Source organism: Aplidium turbinatum, chromosome 10 (genome assembly GCF_918807975.1).
Source record: "Aplidium turbinatum chromosome 10, kaAplTurb1.1, whole genome shotgun sequence".
Lineage (NCBI taxonomy): Eukaryota > Metazoa > Chordata > Ascidiacea > Aplousobranchia > Polyclinidae > Aplidium > Aplidium turbinatum.
The window spans coordinates 17502652-17523511 of NC_137481.1; the positions used below are offsets into that span (position 1 = coordinate 17502652).

At 38.9% G+C, this 20860-nt stretch overlaps 3 protein-coding genes across 5 annotated transcripts; 2 read left to right on the forward strand and 1 right to left on the reverse strand.

Annotated features, from left to right (window-relative positions):
* The first annotated feature begins 203 nt into the window (after nucleotides 1-203).
* On the forward strand, nucleotides 204-1004 carry LOC145778298 (ankyrin repeat and SOCS box protein 11-like). The gene has a single exon (XM_082589760.1). The coding sequence runs from the start codon at nucleotides 204-206 to the stop codon at nucleotides 1002-1004; it is 801 nt and encodes a 266-aa protein (XP_082445886.1).
* A 3328-nt stretch (nucleotides 1005-4332) lies between these two features.
* LOC145778471 (mitochondrial fission factor-like) lies at nucleotides 4333-17361 on the forward strand. Of its 3 annotated transcripts, XM_082589953.1 has the most exons (6): nucleotides 4333-4384; nucleotides 4635-6608; nucleotides 7262-7413; nucleotides 15151-15218; nucleotides 17045-17135; nucleotides 17218-17361. In XM_082589953.1, exons 2-6 carry the CDS (start codon nucleotides 6350-6352, stop codon nucleotides 17359-17361), a joined length of 714 nt encoding a protein of 237 aa, XP_082446079.1. In that variant the 5' UTR covers nucleotides 4333-4384; nucleotides 4635-6349. The 3 variants fall into 3 exon arrangements, with proteins under 3 accessions (XP_082446079.1, XP_082446080.1, XP_082446078.1); XM_082589954.1 differs by lacking the exon at nucleotides 4333-4384 and having other exon boundaries at nucleotides 4466-6608; nucleotides 17063-17135; XM_082589952.1 differs by lacking the exon at nucleotides 4333-4384 and having other exon boundaries at nucleotides 4478-6608.
* On the reverse strand, nucleotides 17147-19194 carry LOC145778470 (protein YIPF1-like). Its single transcript, XM_082589951.1, has 2 exons — nucleotides 19034-19194; nucleotides 17147-18512 (listed from the first exon to the last, which is right to left on the reverse strand). The coding sequence occupies exons 1-2, from the start codon at nucleotides 19131-19133 to the stop codon at nucleotides 17707-17709; spliced, it is 906 nt and encodes a 301-aa protein (XP_082446077.1). The 5' UTR covers nucleotides 19134-19194; the 3' UTR covers nucleotides 17147-17706.
* Nucleotides 19195-20860: the final 1666 nt, after the last annotated feature.

The following is a 20860-nucleotide window of genomic DNA, read 5'->3' on the forward strand; positions in this document are numbered from 1 at the left end:
CAAAATATGAATTATGCAAGTGATGAATACTAGACCTTAACAGAGTGTAGAATGTTGGTTTGTTGAAACGGCGACCAAATGGTCTACCAGTTTTTGAGGCCATTTTATGACTTAGAAACCTTGGAGCATATAGATAAGCATTTTTTATATTTCAAACTTTAAATGTTTTTTGAACTTAGAACTAGGTATGCTTTTTGATGTTTATGAATTACAAACATACTGAGCTTCATGAAGCAGCATTAAATGGGAGACTTCTTCAGTTGAAAAGATTACTTTGGAAAAAAGAAAATGTTAATCAGTTGACAGAGGAACATAACACCCCATTACATGAGGCTTGTGTAGCCGGTCATGCTCTCTGCGCCAAAGCTTTACTTGAGGCTGGTGCTAATGGAAATGTATTGAATATAAATAATAAAACTCCACTGCATTATGCATGTTGGTTTGGTTATGTTGATTGTTGTAAAGTTGTTCTACAATATGTACATTATAGTAGAGTGCATATATCTGAATGCATAGGAATATCAATTGAGAGAAATAAATTAGTTTGCATGAAAATGCTGCTTCCCTATTTCAAAGTAAACTCGGATGTTTCGGATGTGTTCCCTCCGCTTCATGTTGCTTGTATTAATGCAAACATAAAAGCTGCAAAATTGCTTTTACTGTCTGGCGCGGTCCTCACATACGCTGATAATTTTGGAACCACAAGTGTATTACACAATGCTGTTGCTGTAAAGAACAGTACTTTAATCAAAGTTTTCTTACAGTTTGGAGCTAATCCTTATTGTGAAGATAGTGCCCATAAAACTGCTAGAGATAGGGCTGCAAAAGATTGTGATTGTTACAGAGTGTTGCTTGATGCGGAGCAAAATCCAAGATCGTTAAAAAGTATCTGTAGAATATCTCTTTTGTCTCATTTTGCCACATGTGATATGTTAATTCGTGCAATGGAAGTATACAATTTGCCTTCGAGTATCATTGACTATTTACGCTTTGATTATGACTAGCGAGTAGCAATATACTGTATTGATTTCTGTTTTTAATTAATTGCAATTTTTTATATATATTTTACAATTTTGTTCGCATTGTTGTGTTGTAAACAAAAATTTTATGGAAATATATTTTATTCTTAAAAAATAAATGCTATTAATACTACAAAAGTGCTCAATGCCAACCAAAAAGTCAAACAAAGCGAATTACATCACTATTTTGTTCTTATGAATTTGCAATATATATACTTGTTGCTTCATAAGACGCTGTAAGTCCAAGCAATTTTTATTTAGCCAGTCTATGAGGACGTTGGTGGGTTGTGCGATATCCTCCTTGAAGCTTGGTTACTGGACACCCCCATATGAGATGGTCTGTGGACTTATTTGGTGTGCTGCATTTTGCGCAGTTTGGTTGAGTTGTCATATACTGAATAGAAATTGCTTGCAATATTAATTAAATAATAAATGCAATGTATATCATTTTTGCAAAATTGATTGTGTTTTTTCACCATTCTGTGGTAGCCTATACTTTGCAATACGATGTACTGTATATCACTTTGTAAATATCTACCTCATATCTGCTGTTCCACAATGTATTTTCTTGTGTATGCTATGTAATCAGTTCGCTTGTCTATTGTGTGGATTAAATTTCTTTATTATTTTTCAATAATCTTACACTCAATATTGAGTAGATGGATTTTTCGAACATCTTTGTATCCCAGTTTGTTGCTTTTCTTCTTCAATGTGATGCCAAAGACGACATTTGTCGTCAACCTATATGATACAATTTATAACAGAGCTGTTGAGTCCCTTGCTAAAGGGTTATTATTCACATTAAAATATCATATCACACCACAGTTTGTGATGTCATTACCGTTGTACAGTACAATTTGTCTAATTCGTCGCCTCAAGGGAATTAGAAAAAAGTAAATTAGGCAAATTGGTGAATTATGCAAACAAGTCAAAACTATAGGAATTGTGCAGGGACCAACAAAAATGTGTCGAATTCTACTGTATTGCCTTATAGAAATTGGTGTAAAATGTGATGTGTCTGGTGGCATCATATATGAAAAGCCAGAAAAGCAACAAACTTGTGCCATGATATGTGAACAACCTCTAAGTAGAGGTAGGGGATAAAGTGTGACCTTCTCAGATTTTGCTCTCTCCACATTTTTTGGAAAGTATTTATGATAACTATCAACAATATGCAAAAATATTTGAAAAATATTTATTTTTCATCAGTAGACACAATTTTTAAAATTTTAACCATATTTGTGAGAAAAAACGTAAATATTCGATTTCGGGATGTTTTGATGAATTCATAATAAAGAGTGTAGAGTAGAGTGTAGGTCCTCTACATGCACGTATGCTAGGTACATTCCACCTGACCCACTTTATTCTTCCACACATCCTTAATTGTATTTTGACCTTAGTTGACCCCAAGAGCAGAGGCTTGACCTTTCGTTTCGTGATCTTTAGAATAGTGAAAATTTGAACAATTTTTTTTGTGTATGAAGACAGGAAGAATATTACGAAGTTAATAGTTGAAACCTACGAGAGATTGGCTACAGCAGCCTCACTGACTACATCTTCTATTGTCACAGCCAAGCAATTATGGGACAAAACAGATAGCCTAATGGCTGATGCTGCACTGCTGCAGCCCTGCAAACAAGAACTTGCAGGTGGAAGAGCATGTTGCAATTGCATTGTCTTTTGACCATACCATTTGCTTTGCAAAAGCCATATCAACGAGTCAAATGTTAAAGTTCTTGCTGATTTGGCAAAGAGAGTAGAAATTAGGGGAAGTTGGAAGACTGTGAACAAAGCTCTACGCCCTATTTTTAGAGGCAAAAAGGCTATTGTTGTGTCTGGTATAATTGCAATATTAAAGTTGGTTATCCATGATAAATCGGGTAATTCAACTTCACTTGCTGATGAATTTGATCTTATTGTGGAAAGAGAACAGCAAATCAAGCACATGTCACTATACCGCGAACAGCATTTCACCAAGTTGAGTTATTCAGCAGCCTCAATTCTTCATGTATTACCATTGCTTCATATGCTACTGGACGAAACATCCAGGACGAATTTGTTAGTTTAGGCATAACTCTATTTAAACTGTAAGCTTTTTAATCACAGAATTGAAGGTCTTATCTGTTTTTATGCTCAAGATTACTCTGCCTCTCTTGAACTGTGTGGAAGTTTCAAACCAGCCTTACCTTTTGAACACATTCCCACAACTACAGGGTCATCAATAATTAATTAACGTTATAACTTCAAACAACTGTATTTAACAAATGGTTGACAATTTTTGAGTAATAAACATACAACATTATTGTCTAAGAAATAAATATTTAGGAAAAACAAGTTTTACTCAATGTGTTCGCCATTTGCGTCGATAACAAGTCGGAGATGCTTCGAAAAGGACCTGCAAGAGCCATGAATAACTATTTGAGGTATTTTGGCTTATTCTTTTTTTAGATTAGCCTTCAGCGCTTCCAAACTTTGGTGGTATTTAGTCGAAACCTTGCTCTCAAGGTAAGACCAGATGACAAAGTCTAGGGGTTGAAGGAGGCCATTCTTTCTTGGAAATGAAGAACGGCACATTGGCTGAAAGCCAGTTTTGCATTCTCTTAGCTCCATGTGAAGGGGCAGAATCTTATTGGAATGACCAATTACGTTTTTTGAAGTGTTTCTTTTCCCAAGGCAACAATGAACCCTCGAGAATATCATTTCGGTAGTTTTCTTGGTTCAATTTCACTCCTTGATCCACAAAAATCAATGGACTCCTTCCTGATTCGTTGACTGCGTCACTGATGCCGCCCCTTGTCTCCGAGTGACTACCCGGGGTTCCACGTCACCATCTCTTGACCAAGCACGATCATTCTGAGTTAAAATGATGCTAGACATCAAATTTCTTCTCATCGCTGAACACAAGGTATGGCAGCGTGCCTCTTCTTTCAATGCGTCAGAGCAGAAATCTGACTCTGGAGGGACGTTTCTCAATGGTATTGGCATTTAGCAACTGTTTCTTCATGTGTTTGAATGGGATCATCTTCAAATCCTTCTTGAGAAAGTTCTGTGAAAATGGTTCCATAGGCCATGTTTGCCTCCTTTGCCAGTTTTTGAATTGGATCTCTTGTAATGCTAAATTATTGATGACCCTGTATTTGAAGATCTTAAGAATGGCAAAATGGATACTTTGGGTGATTTTGTTGTGCACTATTATACACGTTCCCACAAAGGTAACATGGTAGTAGAAGTTAAACATTTGCATAAAGTACAACCTAAAAGCAGCCTGCTATAGACAATTAGACATACCTCGAACACAATGACATTGAGGATGTTGACATGGAGCAAGTGTTGCCATGTAAACCAGATGGGTCTGCTACTATTTGGTGAGTCCGATTCGGTGAGAGCCCTATTCGGTGATTTTTTTTAAAATTATCGGGTACCGTAGCCTAATTATCATTGCCGCTTTTACATCGTTTTAACGTCGCTAAACGTTGAAATAAGACCCTAACTGTAATCCCTAAGCCCAAATCCCAACCCCTCACCTTAACCCCCTAATCCTTAACCCCTAACCCTACAACGGCAATGATAATTAGGCTGCGGTACCCAATAATTTAAAAAAAATCACCGAATAAGGCTCTCACCAAAAAAGGCTCTCACCGAATCGGACTCACCGAAACGGGCCATTTCGAAACCAGATGGTGATTGGGAAATGACTGGTGGACGCATGATGAAATTCACGCTTAAGAATGCAGATGACATTAAAAACGCATTTTTATCTTTAGGCTATATTTTCGAAGTGACTTTTTTCCAGGCTTTCCTTGCAGGAAAGTGTGAGTTTCACGCTACGGACCTACATTACCCGGATTCCTGCTACCGAAGCGTAAAACCCACACTTCCGTACACTTCCTGCTATGGAAACTGTGAAAACTGCAACTACGGTACCAGTACCCGAAAACTGTTACGCAGTGTGTGTTTTCACACTTCGGGGAAAGGAATCAGGCATGCAGCTACCATTTTCACACTTGCGCGCCCGAAAGTTCTGCTACTGAACTTCCATTTTCTAGCTTCAGTTCCAGGAAAAAATGGCCAATTGGTCATGGTCATACATCTGGGGACCGAATCTCGGAAACTAGACTTGCGTACCTGATTTCCTTGAAAATTAAGGCTACCATGTATTTTGAATTGTTGGTGTGAGTTAATTGTAAACATCATTGAAATTTAGCTTTCTTTTTTGTTATTCTTCGTTTCGCAAATTTAGAAAAACTAATCTTGTAAATGATGTCTACTGATGTGTAGTTGACGGATTTTAATATTTTTCGCAGTTTTGAAGCCGTACAACAAAACTGTTTATAAAATGGTTGGACACTGATGTTTTTGACACTACCCCCAAAAAAATGTGTTGTATCCCCTACCTCTACTCTAAGCCAGTGTTTCTCAACCTTTTGTGGTTCATGACCCCTTTTCGGTGTTTAATACAATAATACAGCCTGCGACCCCCTTCTTGCTAGGTTTTCTATAGATATACAAATTAGCACAAAAATACATTTCAGTAACATTTAATTTCAAAGAACTGCTGAATGTCACAACTTTTAATGCGACGGTTGACTCTGCAACTGCTTGGCCAACTTCGAAATTAGTGGTTGAGTGCTTGATAACGCCAATCTCATATCATCTCCAAGTCCAACTTTCCTTTAATTTCTTGCCTTCGTTTTGATATGGACAAAAGCTGAAAAATCGCTTTTGCAGAGGTATATTATGGCAAATAGAAGTTATATTCGAAAAGCTAGTTCAGATAGTTGTGGGTATGATTTACGCATAGCACACCAGAACTGAGAGAGTGGCATTTCATGAAAAACGTCACATACGGAAGAATCATTTTCAAGATCATAAAATTGGTCTTGTAATTCACCTGAAATATCTGCAACATCCAAAGCAGTAGAGAACGGATTTCGTGCAAATGCGGCATCTCTTTCTTTGAGTTCAGAGAAATTTCGTTCTACTTGAATAAACGATGATAAATTGGCCTACAACCAAGCTATGCGTCCTCTTTCGTAACAGTGCAACCAATTAGTAATTTGCTACGATATTACTGTATAATAAAGTGATTGCTGCAAAGATTTTTTATTTATCCGGAAATTTTTGCGATTTCGAAAATCTTTTATGAATATCTTTGCGACCCCCATGAAATGACCTTCGCTGCCCCCTTGGGGGTCGCGACCCCCAGGTTGAGAAACGCTGCTCTAAGCCTTCTGCGCCACGTGTACTGTATATATAGTCTATAAAGCACAAGTTGTTTTAACTCCTTTTTTGCAATATTTTGTAGATATTTTAACAATTGTAAAGATACAATGAACAATAATCTAAATTCTGATCCAGAATTGGATCCATCTGTACTACAGCAGATGGTGTACCAAAGCAACTACACCGAAAGTATAAACAAGCAAATGAGGGTTCCTGATACAATAACAGTAGCTGAGTCTGAAGAAAAGGAAAACGGTAACCAAGAAGCCACTGGTGATTTCCACCCAAGTGCCAGCAATGCTCCATCAAATTACAGAAATCATCCTGCTTTCAGTATGGAAGTACCAGAAAGAATAGTTGTATCAGGTAAAAGTTATTTTTGTCTGTATTTTAGTTGCCTGTTTTGATCTAATAGGGCTACTCAGCTGCACAGGGTTTTAGAAAATGAACTAAAATACTTGAAATAATAAATGTATTACATCAGCATCACACACTGTCCTTGAACATTCGCGAAATTGCAAAAGTGTAAGTTTGACAACGGCTAATTTAATCACACTGGAAGTTCTGTAACATTTTATGGCACACAAAAGTATAAGCAAAATAATAATTAATAGTACTGTATCTCACATTGTGGTTATTCCGTTTGTGAGGTTTGTTGTCGTGCTGTGATAACTAGAGGCATTTATGTTACTGTCCAAATGATCATTCCTGCATATTTTAAACTCTCCAAGTGTTGATTTTATCCACCGGTTGCTATGTCATTGTGTTGTAGTTGGTAAGTATACTTTATTTTTTATCCCGAGCATGTTAACAACAAAGTGCAATATTGTTCTTTATGGTACTGTATTTACTGTCTATTTTCCACAGAGTTATGCTTCTAAATACATTAAAGCATAAATGTGTGAACATTTAATGCTTCAAAAACAATGTAAAACGGCAACCTTTTCTACTTAGAAAACTATATTCCAGTGTAAAGGTGAATATGGAACATTTGGATTTGAGCTTTTTTGTTTTTTCAGTCGGAGAAAGAGGGGTTCAGTATAAACAAGGTGAAGCGGTTCTACCTTCAGCAACCTATTCTGAAGATCTTGTTACTTCCCAACCATCAGTTGCTCTACAAACACCGCCACGTGTCCTAACACTTCAAGATAAAAATTTTGATTCTTTAGATGTAAGCAATTTATGCACTGAGGCATTGTCTGTATCCGTTGATATCTATTTAGCTTAGACATACCATACTTTCGTGTGTGCGGAGACTTAACTTGATCATCTCTAATCTCTTGCAGCCGAGTATCTTTTACCACCTCATAATCAGCGATGTTTACCGGACTGCATAGAGAAGCTGTTGGAGAGCAGCCAGTCTTTGGTTTGGTTGTCCAAGACACACAAACGTTTTGCTTCTTTAGGTGGATGGAAGATGAAACCATTTAGAAAGTTCGTCTGAATGACAGCATCCCTTTTAAAAATGCGTTTTTAAAACATGATGCATCAACATCTGGTCACAGCGGTAAACCATAATCTCTTCGTGGGAAAATTTTAACATAAAGTTCCCGAATCCGTTCGTCTGTATATAATGACCGAAGAAACACACACTTGAACTTCTTTTCAAACAGTGTATTTCTGTAAAATTAGCCCGCGGCTATCGAAATGGTTGGTGCAACGCCTTACACCTCAAAACTGTCACTACGATACAGATTACTTGGATAAAAGACGGAGAATTTGTCCAGCTAGCAAGCACCAAATAAACCAGTTAAATGTGCGACCGACTTCCAACAAACAACTTCGAGAATGAATCAGAAAAATTTGTGATAACTCAAAGGCACGAGAGCAGTTCGTGACGCAATATTTCATGTCCAAACAGGTCTCAAACTGAAACAGGTTTAAACCGGTCTGACACGAGTCTTACGGACGATGGTGCAATTTTGGCTCATGTTTTAGGAATTTCCATGACGTAATATTCAGTAGACCCGAACGGTTTCTACATGACGTTTGACCAGGCGAACAACCGTCTGTAACATAGCGGCCCCTAGTTATGACAGTCTGACATGGCATAACTAAAAAAGAATTGACGACAATTGTGAGCCAATGAATAAAAACACATGATACACAAATTGTTTGAATCACTCACGTTTAAGTTAATACGCAAATACAAAGGGCATGCAAAGAATGAACAGCAATAAGAATAAACACGACGATACATGAAATTGGTACCATAGGTAGTAGGTACACGCAAAAAATGACGCTATATACCATGGTTGCGATAATAACCGACTGTTCTGGGCTCAGACAAGTGTCGGCCACCGCAGACAAAACCAGGCTCAAACCCTAACACTTAGGTGTTCTTTACGGGGGCGAGGCACGAAATATCCCTCAACACATAGTCTACTTTCACTTTCCCCGTACTCTCATCATAGTTGCAGACGGCAACTTTAGCTCTACGAACCACAGGCTTCCCTTTCCTAATTTGTGGAACTACCTCATGCACCCTCCCAAGTTGATACTTCCCACGTTTACCAATGTCCTGGAGAGAACCTACCACTACAAGTTGACCAGGCTCCAAATTCTTGGCCATTTTTAGCCATTTTTTCCGGCCCTGAAGACCTGGCAAGTAAAAATCGATCCATTTACTCCAAAACTGATGAGAAAGTGACAAATTGAACCGATAATCCCTTCTTAATTGGTCACGATCATGTGGTTGCCCAACAGCACAGTATGGGTCTAAGTATGGGGTCAAAAGTGAGGCAGGGGTGATGACAGTAAAATCCCTAGGGTCGTCACTCAAAGGTACCAAAGGGCGTTCGTTCACGATCCGAACGGCACTGCCTGTGTACGTAAGCAGTTCAATAAGATTGGGCTTACGAATTGAAGAGTCCAAAATGTGAAAAAGTGCGATTTTAAATTGTTTAACCATTGCCTCCCAGGCGCCACCTTGCGCCGGAGCATACGGAGGTATAAATTCCCAGTTTATCTCTCTCTGTCTCAGGGCGTTGTGAAATTCAGCTGATTCTATCAACTCGGGTAACTTTATTTGAAAGAAGCATTTAGTCACATCAGCCATGAGACCAAATCTACCAAGTCGAAATCTAGCCAAGACATCTACCAGAGGGTTTAACAAGTCAGGACCCGAAAACATTACATCATTAACACAAGTTCCTCGAAATTCAGACTTGCCATCGTAAACAATGTGCTTTTTTAATTGTGACGTAACAAAGTATGGTAAATACCATTCAAATCCCTTGACATTTCCTGCTTCACCAGTACGCTCAATATAGCAATTTGATTTAAGATCTTTCATGGTGTCAGTAAGGAAATCACGAAGTTCAGGTTGTTTTAAAGCTTTCTTCCTTAAAGCAGCAACTCTATCTGACGCCAACACAAAATTGTTAGGTAGATCAATATCTTCCTTCAACGGAACAGGTATCTCAAATCGACCATCTTTCAACTCAATATTCGGTTCGACAAGTTCTCTAGCCAAAATGAGAGACAATTCACAGGTTTCATTTTGCAAAGTCAAATCCTGAATGACTTTATTCAGGTCTGCTATTTCCATATCACGAGACTCAATTTTACGCTGAAAGCCAGAGATGACATCCGACTCTGAAGACGTCTGCACTCTGCACACTTTAGCAACGCTTTCATCTAAGGGTGACTTACCACCACAAGCCAACCAACCGAGAGGAGTGAGCAAAGCATGTGGTTCACTACGATTTTCACCAACACGCTCTTTTTTTGCACACATCAAATAAGCGTTGTCGTTGCCAATCAGTACATCTACAGTACTACAATCATTCAAATGAAACATATTCACGTCATGAAAATGACGGAAACCATTTAAATCTTGTTTATGCGGTAAAGTTTTAACATCATCAGCCCAAGCTGGGTTAACCACCGAAGTTATATCACAAAACAGTTCATCTGTCTCTAACGACTGGATGTTGAGTTTGACAAGGTCAGCACAAGTAGCTTTCTGACCAGCCAGGGTATCCATTTTAAACGACGCTTTATCGTACGGTTTAAGATCAAGTTCACACACCAAGTCACTCGAAACAAACGTCAACTGCGAACCAGGATCATGCTGACAATACACCAACTTCGATTTGCCAGTCATTGGATTCAAAACACGAGCAGCAGTAACGCGGTTAAAGGCTGCTTTAACATTTCCAATCTTAACATTACGCACAGGAACTCTGGCACGAGCATCATCTTTCCCAACAGAATCCAGAGAATCATGTGACGTCACATAAAAATCATGCAGAAGAAAATAGTGTTTCCTATCGTTGTTAGGCCCACACTTACGACAGTTATTTGCATGAACGCAATCCCTAACCATATGCTGGCGCAAACAATTCAAGCATTTGCCAGCTTTCACAATGACATCTCTCCGATCTTTAGGTGTCAAGCGCAAAAATTCTTTACAATTAGACAAAAAATGATATTCAACTTGACCACGTGACGAACAACAAATGCATGCCGGTAGGTTTTTACGTCTGGCTTCACCACCGCGCGGTGCGCCAACAACAGTCGAGTACTGCGAACTCCCTGACATCACATCATCGTGGGGTTTTACGGACGTCTGCCTAACCGGACATGAAGGCAATTTTCCTTTGCCAAACTTTTTAAATTGCTGCGACTCACCAGAATCGCCCATTAGCATAATGCTAAAATCAGTCGACTTACGCGTTTCCTCCCGTACTACAAATTCAAACAAACTCTGAAAAGTAGGCTCATCAGTGCCACCATACTGATCACCTAAAAAGTCAAGATAACGCTGCTTAGCGTCAAACGGGAGTCGCTTAGCCAAATCCAAAACAAAACGTCCTTCCAATTTGTCACGCTGACCATAAGCTTGCGCGTAAAGCAAACACTGCGATAATTCATCTTTAAACTCTTTCAGATCACTGGAAGAGGTCGAAGTCAATTTGCTACCATAGCGATACTTTCTAATTTCCGGTTCTGCAAAAAGACCTCCACGAACCCCAAAACGCTGGGACAAGCGAGCTAACGACATTTCTATCCTGTCTTCCTCTGACAAGCCAGGGGTGTCAGAAACCAAATTAGCAATCGTTTGCGCAGCTGTTCTAACACAAGCTGCTTGTAACAAAGTCAAACAAGTCCCCTTAAAGGGCGAAGCTGCCATTAAGGCCGTAACACGATTTTTAAAGAAGATAAATGGCATATTATTACCATCGTAACCAATCAAGGCCGCCTTATCGAAAAACGTCCTACTATTTTGGTATTCAAAAAAGCAATCCTGCTGTTGAGAACTCGATTTAGCGGGAGAAGACAAGCTATATCCCTTAAGGGGCTGAGTGGGCTCAGTCACATGCACAGCCCGATCAGACGCGATACGCCTCTCACAACCACCCAAATTACGTGTAGCTGGGCGATCAAAACCTAGCGGCGCAGAGAACTGTGAAGGGGGCAAAGCATTACTACTAATGGCGGCCCCGTGACCTGTACGCTCTGGGAGAGAAGTTCGGTTGTAATTCGCAGACCTTGGCTCTACAGCATTCGGAAGACCCTTAGCCGCGGCCCCGAGACCTCCTGAAACAGCTGGAAAACGTGTGGATTGCCCTGGTCCACTCACAGGTTGAACGGGTGTTTGGAAAAGGTTATGTAAATTAAACTGCGATTGATGTTCATTTCTGGAATGCCTAGAAGAGCCCTTCTTAGAGCTACGCCGAGAGCCCACCTCTGATCGATATTCAGCTAAAACTACCTCTTTACGTTGTTCAGCCCTCAACTGAGCGTCTTTGAGTGCGAACTCAGCAGCTCTCGCTTCGGCTCTCGCGGCGGCCTCAGCTGCTCTCGCTTCGGCCTCAGCTCTCGCGGCAGCCTCAGCTCGAATGGCCTCAGCAGCTCTCGCTTCGGCCTCAGCTCTCGCGGCAGCCTCAGCAGCTCTCACGGCAGCCTCAGCTCGTATGGCCTCAGCTCTCGCGATGGCCTCAGCAGCTCTTGCTTCGGCCTCAGCTTGGATCTGGAGCTCCTCTCGTCTTAGCTGTAGGTTAATTTGTGCAACTATCCGAGACGAACTCTTAGACATCCTAGTGCTTACATTTGAGGCGCTATCCTCAGGATGTATGTCAGCATCCAACATATCTGAGAACTCACTTTCTTTTTGTTCAAAGTTATTTTTTAACGAGTTAAATTCGGGATCTACCCTATCACGAAGTTCTGCCAAGATTGCAGAGTTAAAGATTGTAGTCAAAAGAGCATGGAAATGCCGTAATTCCTCTTCTAAAGTAGATAAGTTAGATCGAAAAATTAACAGTTCCTGCTTATCACTCAAAGAACCTAGGGCTACAGAAAGTTCCCCAATTTGAGTCAAAATATCCCGTCTAAGATGCCGGGCCTCTCGAACTGACTTAGCCTCATCGTTATTGGGTCCCTCCCCAGAATGGCCTGCCCGACCGCAAAGAACATCATCAGGCTTAAACTCAGTCGAGTCTACGGCGGTCGAGTCCTTGTCGCCACCGAGTGTAGACATATTAAATGTTGGGGCTAAATTTAACAATTAAAAAAATTAAGTTACACAAACACACAAAATTATTAGGCTACAGTAGTTATAAAAAACTTAACTGCAAAGACCGTAAAAATACAAAAAAGAATTTAAATGCACGATACCGTAGCTGTACGAGTATGAAGTCCTAAAGTCCACAAACTTGCTTGGATTCTTCCACTTGAATCTACAAGCACAGATGGATTGTCTTTAATCTTCTTTCTTGCCAATGAATGTCAAAGTTATTTTTCTTCAGTACCAAACTGAGAAGAAATGTCTTTACTTTTCTTTGCTTCTGTAAGAGTGTAGACTACCAACCAACAAATCTTCTTTTATTATTTCTTGTACTTCTAATTAGTTCTTCTGCACTAGCTGACAACAAACACGTCGTTTATTTTTATGCCTTCAAGTGCTTCTTGGCCTACCAGCTAACAAAAATCGTCGTTTATTTTTCTTGCTTTAATTTCTTCTTGACCTACCAACTGACAAGAACTCGTCTTTTATTTTTTATGGTCACAGCGGTAAACCATAATCTCTTCGTGGGAAAATTTTAACATAAAGTTCCCGAATCCGTTCGTCTGTATATGAAGAGCTTGTTTCCAAAACCGCTTACATCCACTTTCGGTGATTTCGAGAAAACCACGAAAAACGTTTATGACGGTTTCGCTTGGTAAATGTAATGCGCTTTTGATTTCTGACGATGTATAACTACCTACTGAATTGAGCCATGACGTTTGTCCAGATCTAAGGAATATTAGAATGCTTAGAATCGCCTTTTTATAAAATTAGAAATGTGGATATAAGCGGTTTTGGAAATAAACTGGAGAATAAAATTTGCCAGAATGAAAGAAACCAATTTTTGAAACCATTTTTCCAAGCTGACCACCACTAATTCATCACCACAACCCAAATCCACTTTAAACAAAGCAAAAAAACACAGTTATAAAGCTCAAGTAGGCTACTAAGCACCGTTGGTAACTGCAACAATAGGCTGCAAGCCTACAACACTGCTTATCAGTGTTGCCAGATAGTAGATGCTTCAAACTACCAAACACATTTCAAATTTTTCCAAACTGACCAGAGACTGACTGTCAACTCACCAAAAATGTTTTCCAAAATTCTGCCAACTCAAAATCTTACTGCCAAACAACGTAAAATTCTGCCAAATCTCGAATTTGGTAGTGAAATTTACCAAATGGTAACACTGCTGCTTATCACGAAACGATGACGAAAACGGTTTAACAATCAGCGATATGTCATGTGATACAATGGCTTAATATGATTGGTTAATTGTGGATACAAGTGGTTTTGGAAACAAAGTGTGATGGCGCGTAAGCGGTTTTGGAAGAAAACGCAATATTTAGTGTCGAATTTGAAGCAGAAAGAGAAGGTTTTGGAAAAAAAGGAATGGATAGTAGGTACCTATGGTGATACTCTACCTAATGACACTCTAAACTCAATTTTGGTAAAAGTGGCGCCTAAGCGGTTTTGGAACTGGGCTCTTCATATAATGACCGAAGAAACACACACTTGAACTTCTTTTCAAACAGTGTATTTCTGTAAAATTAGCCCGCGGCTGTCGAAATGGCTGGTGCAACGCCTTACACCTCAAAACTGTCACTACGATACAGATTACTTGGATAAAAGACGGAGAATTTGTCCAGCTAGCAAGCACCAAATAAACCAGTTAAATGTGCGACCGACTTCCAACAAACAACTTCGAGAATGAATCAGAAAAATTTGTGATAACTCAAAGGCACGAGAGCAGTTCGTGACGCAATATTTCATGTCCAAACAGGTCTCAAACTGAAACAGGTTTAAACCGGTCTGACACGAGTCTTACGGACGATGGTGCAATTTTGGCTCATGTTTTAGGAATTTCCATGACGTAATATTCAGTAGACCCGAACGGTTTCTACATGACGTTTGACCAGGCGAACAACCGTCTGTAACAACATCACGGTATGGATCTCGTAAAGGGGATTTCCGAGTCAACGCCAGACGGTTTGCCGCTTAGGACCACAACTTAATATGATCCTAACATCCGTTAGCGATGTGCCTTTTTATTTTCGTATTCCCATCGTATCCTTGATATTACCGTGCAGTTTTCAAAATTCAGCAAATGCTCTGAATACGAATTTTATGTTCAAATGTTGCCTTGTTGTCAATATTTAGAAGATTATGGGCACAGCTTTACATTCTGCAACAATAAATACAAGATAGAGTGCTAAAGTCTGATTTAACTAACTAATATGCTACGCCCTTACGTAGCTGTTATTAAGCTAAACAAATTACCCAATCCCTGGGATTGTTGCTAAAATAGGACGTTGATTTAGCACTTTTCCAAGTACGTACAACAGTACCGGTATTCTTATTGTCTGAAACTAATTGAGATTTTGTCTTGATTAGGTAAACACTTCAAATGAGAAACAACAAATGTCTCGTGCTGACGAGAGCACAGCGAGCTCGACGTTTGAGTAAGCATCTTTCATTGCATCTTAATGTGGCTAGGTTGATGTAGCCCTATGCCCTAAAGTAAGAATTGGCAGAAAGCCAGGCAATGATGTTTTGTAATTTTTTAGAAAGTCCTTTTTATTAACGTAGTCACCGACTGCAACGTACTTTGAATTCACCACTTTAGTCATTGCGATTTCCTGATTTGAAGAAAGAAAGGTACAATAAGCATTGTATACATAAGTACCGTTACTTCGATTGCTATTGGAGATTAATTTACCTGCAGTGCAAGTAGGGCAGTGCATTTTTCTTAAGCACGTGCCGTACTTTATTTGTTCGGAATGCAAAAACTTCTTCAGAAATACAGAAGTTGGCCTTTTTGCTCAACCAAATTCTCGACCCCCACGAATCACCAAGAATGAGATTGTTCAATTGACTGAGCCGCCAAAAAGCTTGCTTGAAAATCTGCACGTCGAAAGCAGCCGGTTTTACAGAGAAGTTGTCGCTAAGCTGCAAAATATAAACGGCAGCAACAAGACTGATGACAGCCGCGCTGTGGAGAGGTTCGAAGACGCTTGTTGTGTCTGTATTAGCTAAAATGTTGCATGCATGGCGAGAGTGAGCTTTGCGTAACATGTCAAGAAAGAATGTCATAATTGTTGTTATTCGTTCTCTGGCGCTTGTATGGTGGGCCCTCACTATACCTTATAAGGTGCCCTATTAGGCCTACTCAAAAATGCATTTGCCCTGTCCTGTTAACACTTGAACGTTATTGTTAGTACCGGTAATTAAAGACATGGGTTTAAGAACTACATAACCACCATTTCGATCGTAAAATTGCATGGTTTTTACGATCGAAATGGTTCCATGATCAAAGTACGGTACCTAACGTTAAACTTTATATCGTACAGTACAGGATTTCATTGTCACTTTAGCCCGGGGGTCGGCAACCTACGATCCTGAGTCAGTGGTTCAAAGCCTCTAGGCCTACGAGTGTGCGAAGTTTAACCTATCAGAAGCTTTTTTCAGTACGAGGATGATGAAGATTTTAACCAAATGAGAACCGGCCCGCCAAACAAAACATCCAGCCTTTATATTTTCAATTAGTTGTTACTTAGTTTCACCTACGGGCCGGCGAGTTTTTTCAATCTTTCTTTGGCCCGCAACTGCAGAAAGGTTGCCGACCCCTGCTATAGCCTACACAATAACGTCCGACTTAATGGTACATTTTTAAGTGAAAGTTCGCGTTTGTGCTGCCAATGTGTGTGTCAAGCATCATTCAATGTTTCATTATCAAGCTTTGTTTTTGTTGCAAAGCGTGAAGCATACCGTAGCCTACTATATTTGTATTATCTCCAGCTCGGGATTGTTTCAATATCATATGACGCCAGTTTCTATCTCACTCATATTACACCAAATGTAAAGCATGTCGAAAATCAGTAACATCTCATCGGGCGTTATTATATTTGAACACCTTCTTTCGGTAATAAGAAATCCTCTTAATGTATTAAATGCATATGCAAGTGGCGTGGTGTTATGGAGTCCAGTTGTACCAACTTACTGTGCGAGTCCCGTGGAATGGTGAATTTTGCCACCGATTTATATGCTTTTAAAATTATGAACGGTAGCGTATTACATAGTATAACCCACAAGTTACTGATAATTATGAGTACCGTATATAAATAATAATAAATATAGAGAGTAAAACTTGTCTTGCAAGTGTTGCAGCAACTGAGTAATGTTAACCAAAGTGTCTAAAGCTAGACTTATTTTTGGCAGCCGCCATGTGTTTTAGGTTACTGGTTCGAAGTCCTCAACTACCGGTAACCTGAAATACTTTATTTGACAGGCGCAATGCCACTTACAGGTCTCCAGTGTACGATGTAGCTGCTCTCGATGACTTTGAGATGCTCGATGATGTAACAATGATGAGAAGACAGGTATTCATGCACCATGTAGTAAATATTTTATTAAAGCACCTACACACCATGTTTAACACATGTACCGTATATGTGTTTACAGATGTTGAAATTGCACGAAAGAACGGCTGCACTCGAGCAGCAACAGGCCAAACGCTCGAAGATAGACACAATAGTTTATGGTGTTTCTATAGCTTTTTGGATTTTAAATGGTTGGTTTTTGTACACTCATCGGCGATTGTATTAACCATTTGTTCAGTTCCAACAAATGTGTATTGTGTACTGCTGCTGAATCCGGACTTTGAAAACCTCTATTAATCATGCAGGTCTTTGTGTTGTCACTGTGCAATTCTTATTCAATGTTGTATCACATATAGGACGTTTTTAACGAGTGCAAACTTCATACAAAATAACACCTGTTGAGTTCGTCTACAACGCTGCCAATGTTCATAATGAACGACTAAAGTCACTGGTCTGAATCTTGCCGAAAGTTTGGAGCTTAATAAATCTCTGTACAGTGCTTCTCAAAGTGCCCATCGAACAGGGCAAATAAACTGTATGTTAAGTTGAATATATACACATTTCAAAAGTTCTATGCGCCTCTTGAAATTTTGTCAAAATGCGTAGTTAAATCATTTGCGTTGTGAACTGAGATTTCGATTAAAGGATTAGATGCTGGTACCGGGCTGTAAAAATATAGCTTGGTGCATACCATGACAGTGACATGAACCACAAACAAGGCGCAGACTGCTATTGTCGCGGCGTTGTTGCCAAGTTTCTTAAACGCAGGCCACAGTGACAATACAATAGCAGTCCCTGAGAGGGAAACTGCAAGAGCAACAACCAGCCAATTAAAGTGGTCATTCGGTATAACGTACAAAACAGAAGCAGGAATAAAAATAAACATGGAATAACCATAAATACAAATGATCTGAGACAATGGTAGACCAGGTGAGTTTTTTTTCCACCAGAAAAAAGCTTTTATCAGTACGGGTATGAAAAACGTGTAGCAATATATCACAACTGCTGCTACTGGTAACAGGTCGAACTGCGGTGTGTATCTGTAGTCATCTTTATGAAAATTGTTGAACAAATTACTTAGGTTACCACAGACACCAATGGACAAAACTAAGGTTACACATATCCAAAAGGGACCATACATGTCTGGCTTCGCTTTTATCAACGTATGACTGGAAAGTCTGTGCGGAAAGGGTGTCACTGAATGCTTTATTCTTTGTAAAACAATGGTTGTGTCCACATCAAAAAATTCTTGGTAATATGCGAAGCTCCAAACGGGATGTTTAGTTCGATTGATCAGTTCGGTTATGTCCGATTCATCCTCATTCTCTACATTCACAGCAGAATCAGAAAAAGTGTGCATTTTTTCAATCTCGACATCTAAAATCAAGGTAAAGTTTAGTTTTTTTGGTTTATTATGCAAGGTAAAGCTTAGAGCATTCAAGACAACGGCATGACCTTAAGACTGCCCTATGTAGGTTACCGGTATCATACGAACTGCGGCATTAGCAACCTGATATCCTTGCCAGTGGAGACATGCTCCCAAGTAGACCAATCTTTCTAGCACCAGAGGAAAATACGTGACTTGATTTCCAATAATAAGTGTCAAATATTTCACAGTAAGTGTGTGTTCCTTAGTCTGTTTTTGCATCCTGGTTTGGAGTACCGCATCTTTAGATTAGCATATATATATTGCAGAAAGTTGAGTGATAAATAGTAGCTAAATCATCTGCCTCAACATATCTTCCATAGACTGTGCTGTCATTTTCATGACTCCATAGCTTGCATAAGCAAAAAACTTGAATACAGTACGGCAATTAAAACATGTTTGTTGGACTCCAATATTTCTACATATAAAAATATATACGAAACTGTCACTGCAGTTACAAAAACATATATACCTGTACCAACATTGGTTTCATCAATATCACTTCCAATGTTCCAAGACTCTTCATTTGAAGGACTTAACAAATCTATATTTGAGTCAGAAGTGGCATTCATAATGATACTACTTGGTTCGCAAACAATTGCTTATCACAGTCACAAAAAACAACTACCGTAGATCTTAATGATGCAAAAAAAAATAAAGTTACTGATAGCCTGTGCATAATATGTAAAAGCAAGTATCCATGACCATTGACCAATCAAGAACAAAAATTTATATCAAAAAATCCATTTCAATTATGGCAATCTTCTGCTGCTGTCATTTTTATGATATTACAAACAATGCAAAAAATGCTCATTGTAACTGAATGGAAATATAAGTTATTTACTGCAAAACAGGTGTAACAATGAATTTATTTTGTATATAAAATCTGTTTTAGTAAACATATTAGCTTCTCCAACATACATTAAGAATTGTTTTGCAAGCACAATCCCATAAAGTTAAAATGCCTAGCCTAGTAAACATGTAAAAACTATTTTTTTTGTTGGTTTTACTGTCAGTGCAGAACTGTAAATCTTTAACCTCCTTAACTTTATCACCTTGCCAGCTTTGTGAGCCTGATGATACAACCTGTTGCATGCCAGGAGTGAAACTTAGCACACTCTGAGGCTATCACTCTGATGCATACCGGTAGCCTATGCAGTGCACTGCTAATACTATAATCTAGCTAGTTAACCCTAAGTGCTGTGGAGTGTAGAGTACACATCATTTTAAATATATATCTTTATAGCCTGCACTTCTTCATCGTAGGAGGAGCAATTAAGTAACTTTAACTAGTAAGTAACTACTGTACCTACCTATAAGCAAAAGGTGGCTGCGTGACTCGATTATGAGAATCTTGAAGACGTTATGGGCACTTTGCAGCTTCCAGTTATTATTTAATTTTTCGATGCAGTTTATACCTACTGTACTAAGTTTGATGGATATTTCTAGTAAAGTTAAAGTTTTATTTTGACTGGGATAGGCCTTCTGTGCCATTTCTATCTTTGCCTTTTGCCTTATCTATCTTTGCTTAGCTGCCAAACAAATATAACTGAGCAATCAAAGTTACCAGAGTGTTAATAAGATGTACATTTCAAGAACAAAAGTTGAAACTCCTGGTCAATATAATCAAAAATACGGTGTGGAAATCTGAGTAAAAACTAAACTTATGTTTGGAAAGCGTTTCAAAAACTGATGAAAACTGCATAGCAATCCAATATAGTCCTGAAAATTAAATCAATTTAGTTTCAAACAGAACCTTGTTAATGATAATAATGTTGGTGTTGTAAGTACAGTAGTGCTTTTTCACCTGTCATAATAACTTACTTTTTTATAAAACAAAATTTCATTATTAAACTTTTCATCACATCTTATGATTTCACTAAACCAGAAAAATGAATTTATTTATAGAGCCAGTGTTGCCAGATTCTAGTTTGCTTATGACACCATTCCAACCTCCAAATTACACTATTTCACCTAGAAGTACACCAACGCCCTAAATTTTCCTCTAAAAATACAGAAGTCTTAGAAAGTATTGAGAATACCAAAGATTCACGTAAAAAAAAACAAAAATCCCACAGTTACATGTAGGCTACAAGTAAGCTAATAGAGTATGATAGTTAGGTGGAGAACTGTACTGTAGCCTACATAGTTTTTTTGTATAATAAGCTCACCGTACGTTTATTCTCAAATGCTCGTGTTTTTCTTTTTTTGTATTGGTTGTAAGGTTCAGTCGTCCCCGCATGGCTTCATCAACTGTCAGACCTCCAGTTGCTTTAGGTATGTCGATGCAACTGATTCT

Excerpts from the sequence above, each read along its gene's own strand:
- LOC145778298 (XM_082589760.1), top strand. The coding sequence starts at position 204 with ATGAATTACAAACATACTGAGCTTCATGAAGCAGCATTAAATGGGAGA.
- LOC145778471 (XM_082589953.1), top strand. The coding sequence starts at position 6,350 with ATGAACAATAATCTAAATTCTGATCCAGAATTGGATCCATCTGTACTA. Across the intron at positions 6,609-7,261 it reads AGAAAGAATAGTTGTATCAG|TCGGAGAAAGAGGGGTTCAG; the intron begins GTAAAAGTTATT and ends TTGTTTTTTCAG. Across the intron at positions 15,219-17,044 it reads ACAGCGAGCTCGACGTTTGA|GCGCAATGCCACTTACAGGT; the intron begins GTAAGCATCTTT and ends TTTATTTGACAG.
- LOC145778470 (XM_082589951.1), bottom strand. The coding sequence starts at position 19,133 with ATGAATGCCACTTCTGACTCAAATATAGATTTGTTAAGTCCTTCAAAT. Across the intron at positions 18,513-19,033 it reads TGAAACCAATGTTGGTACAG|ATGTCGAGATTGAAAAAATG; the intron begins GTATATATGTTT and ends CCTTGATTTTAG.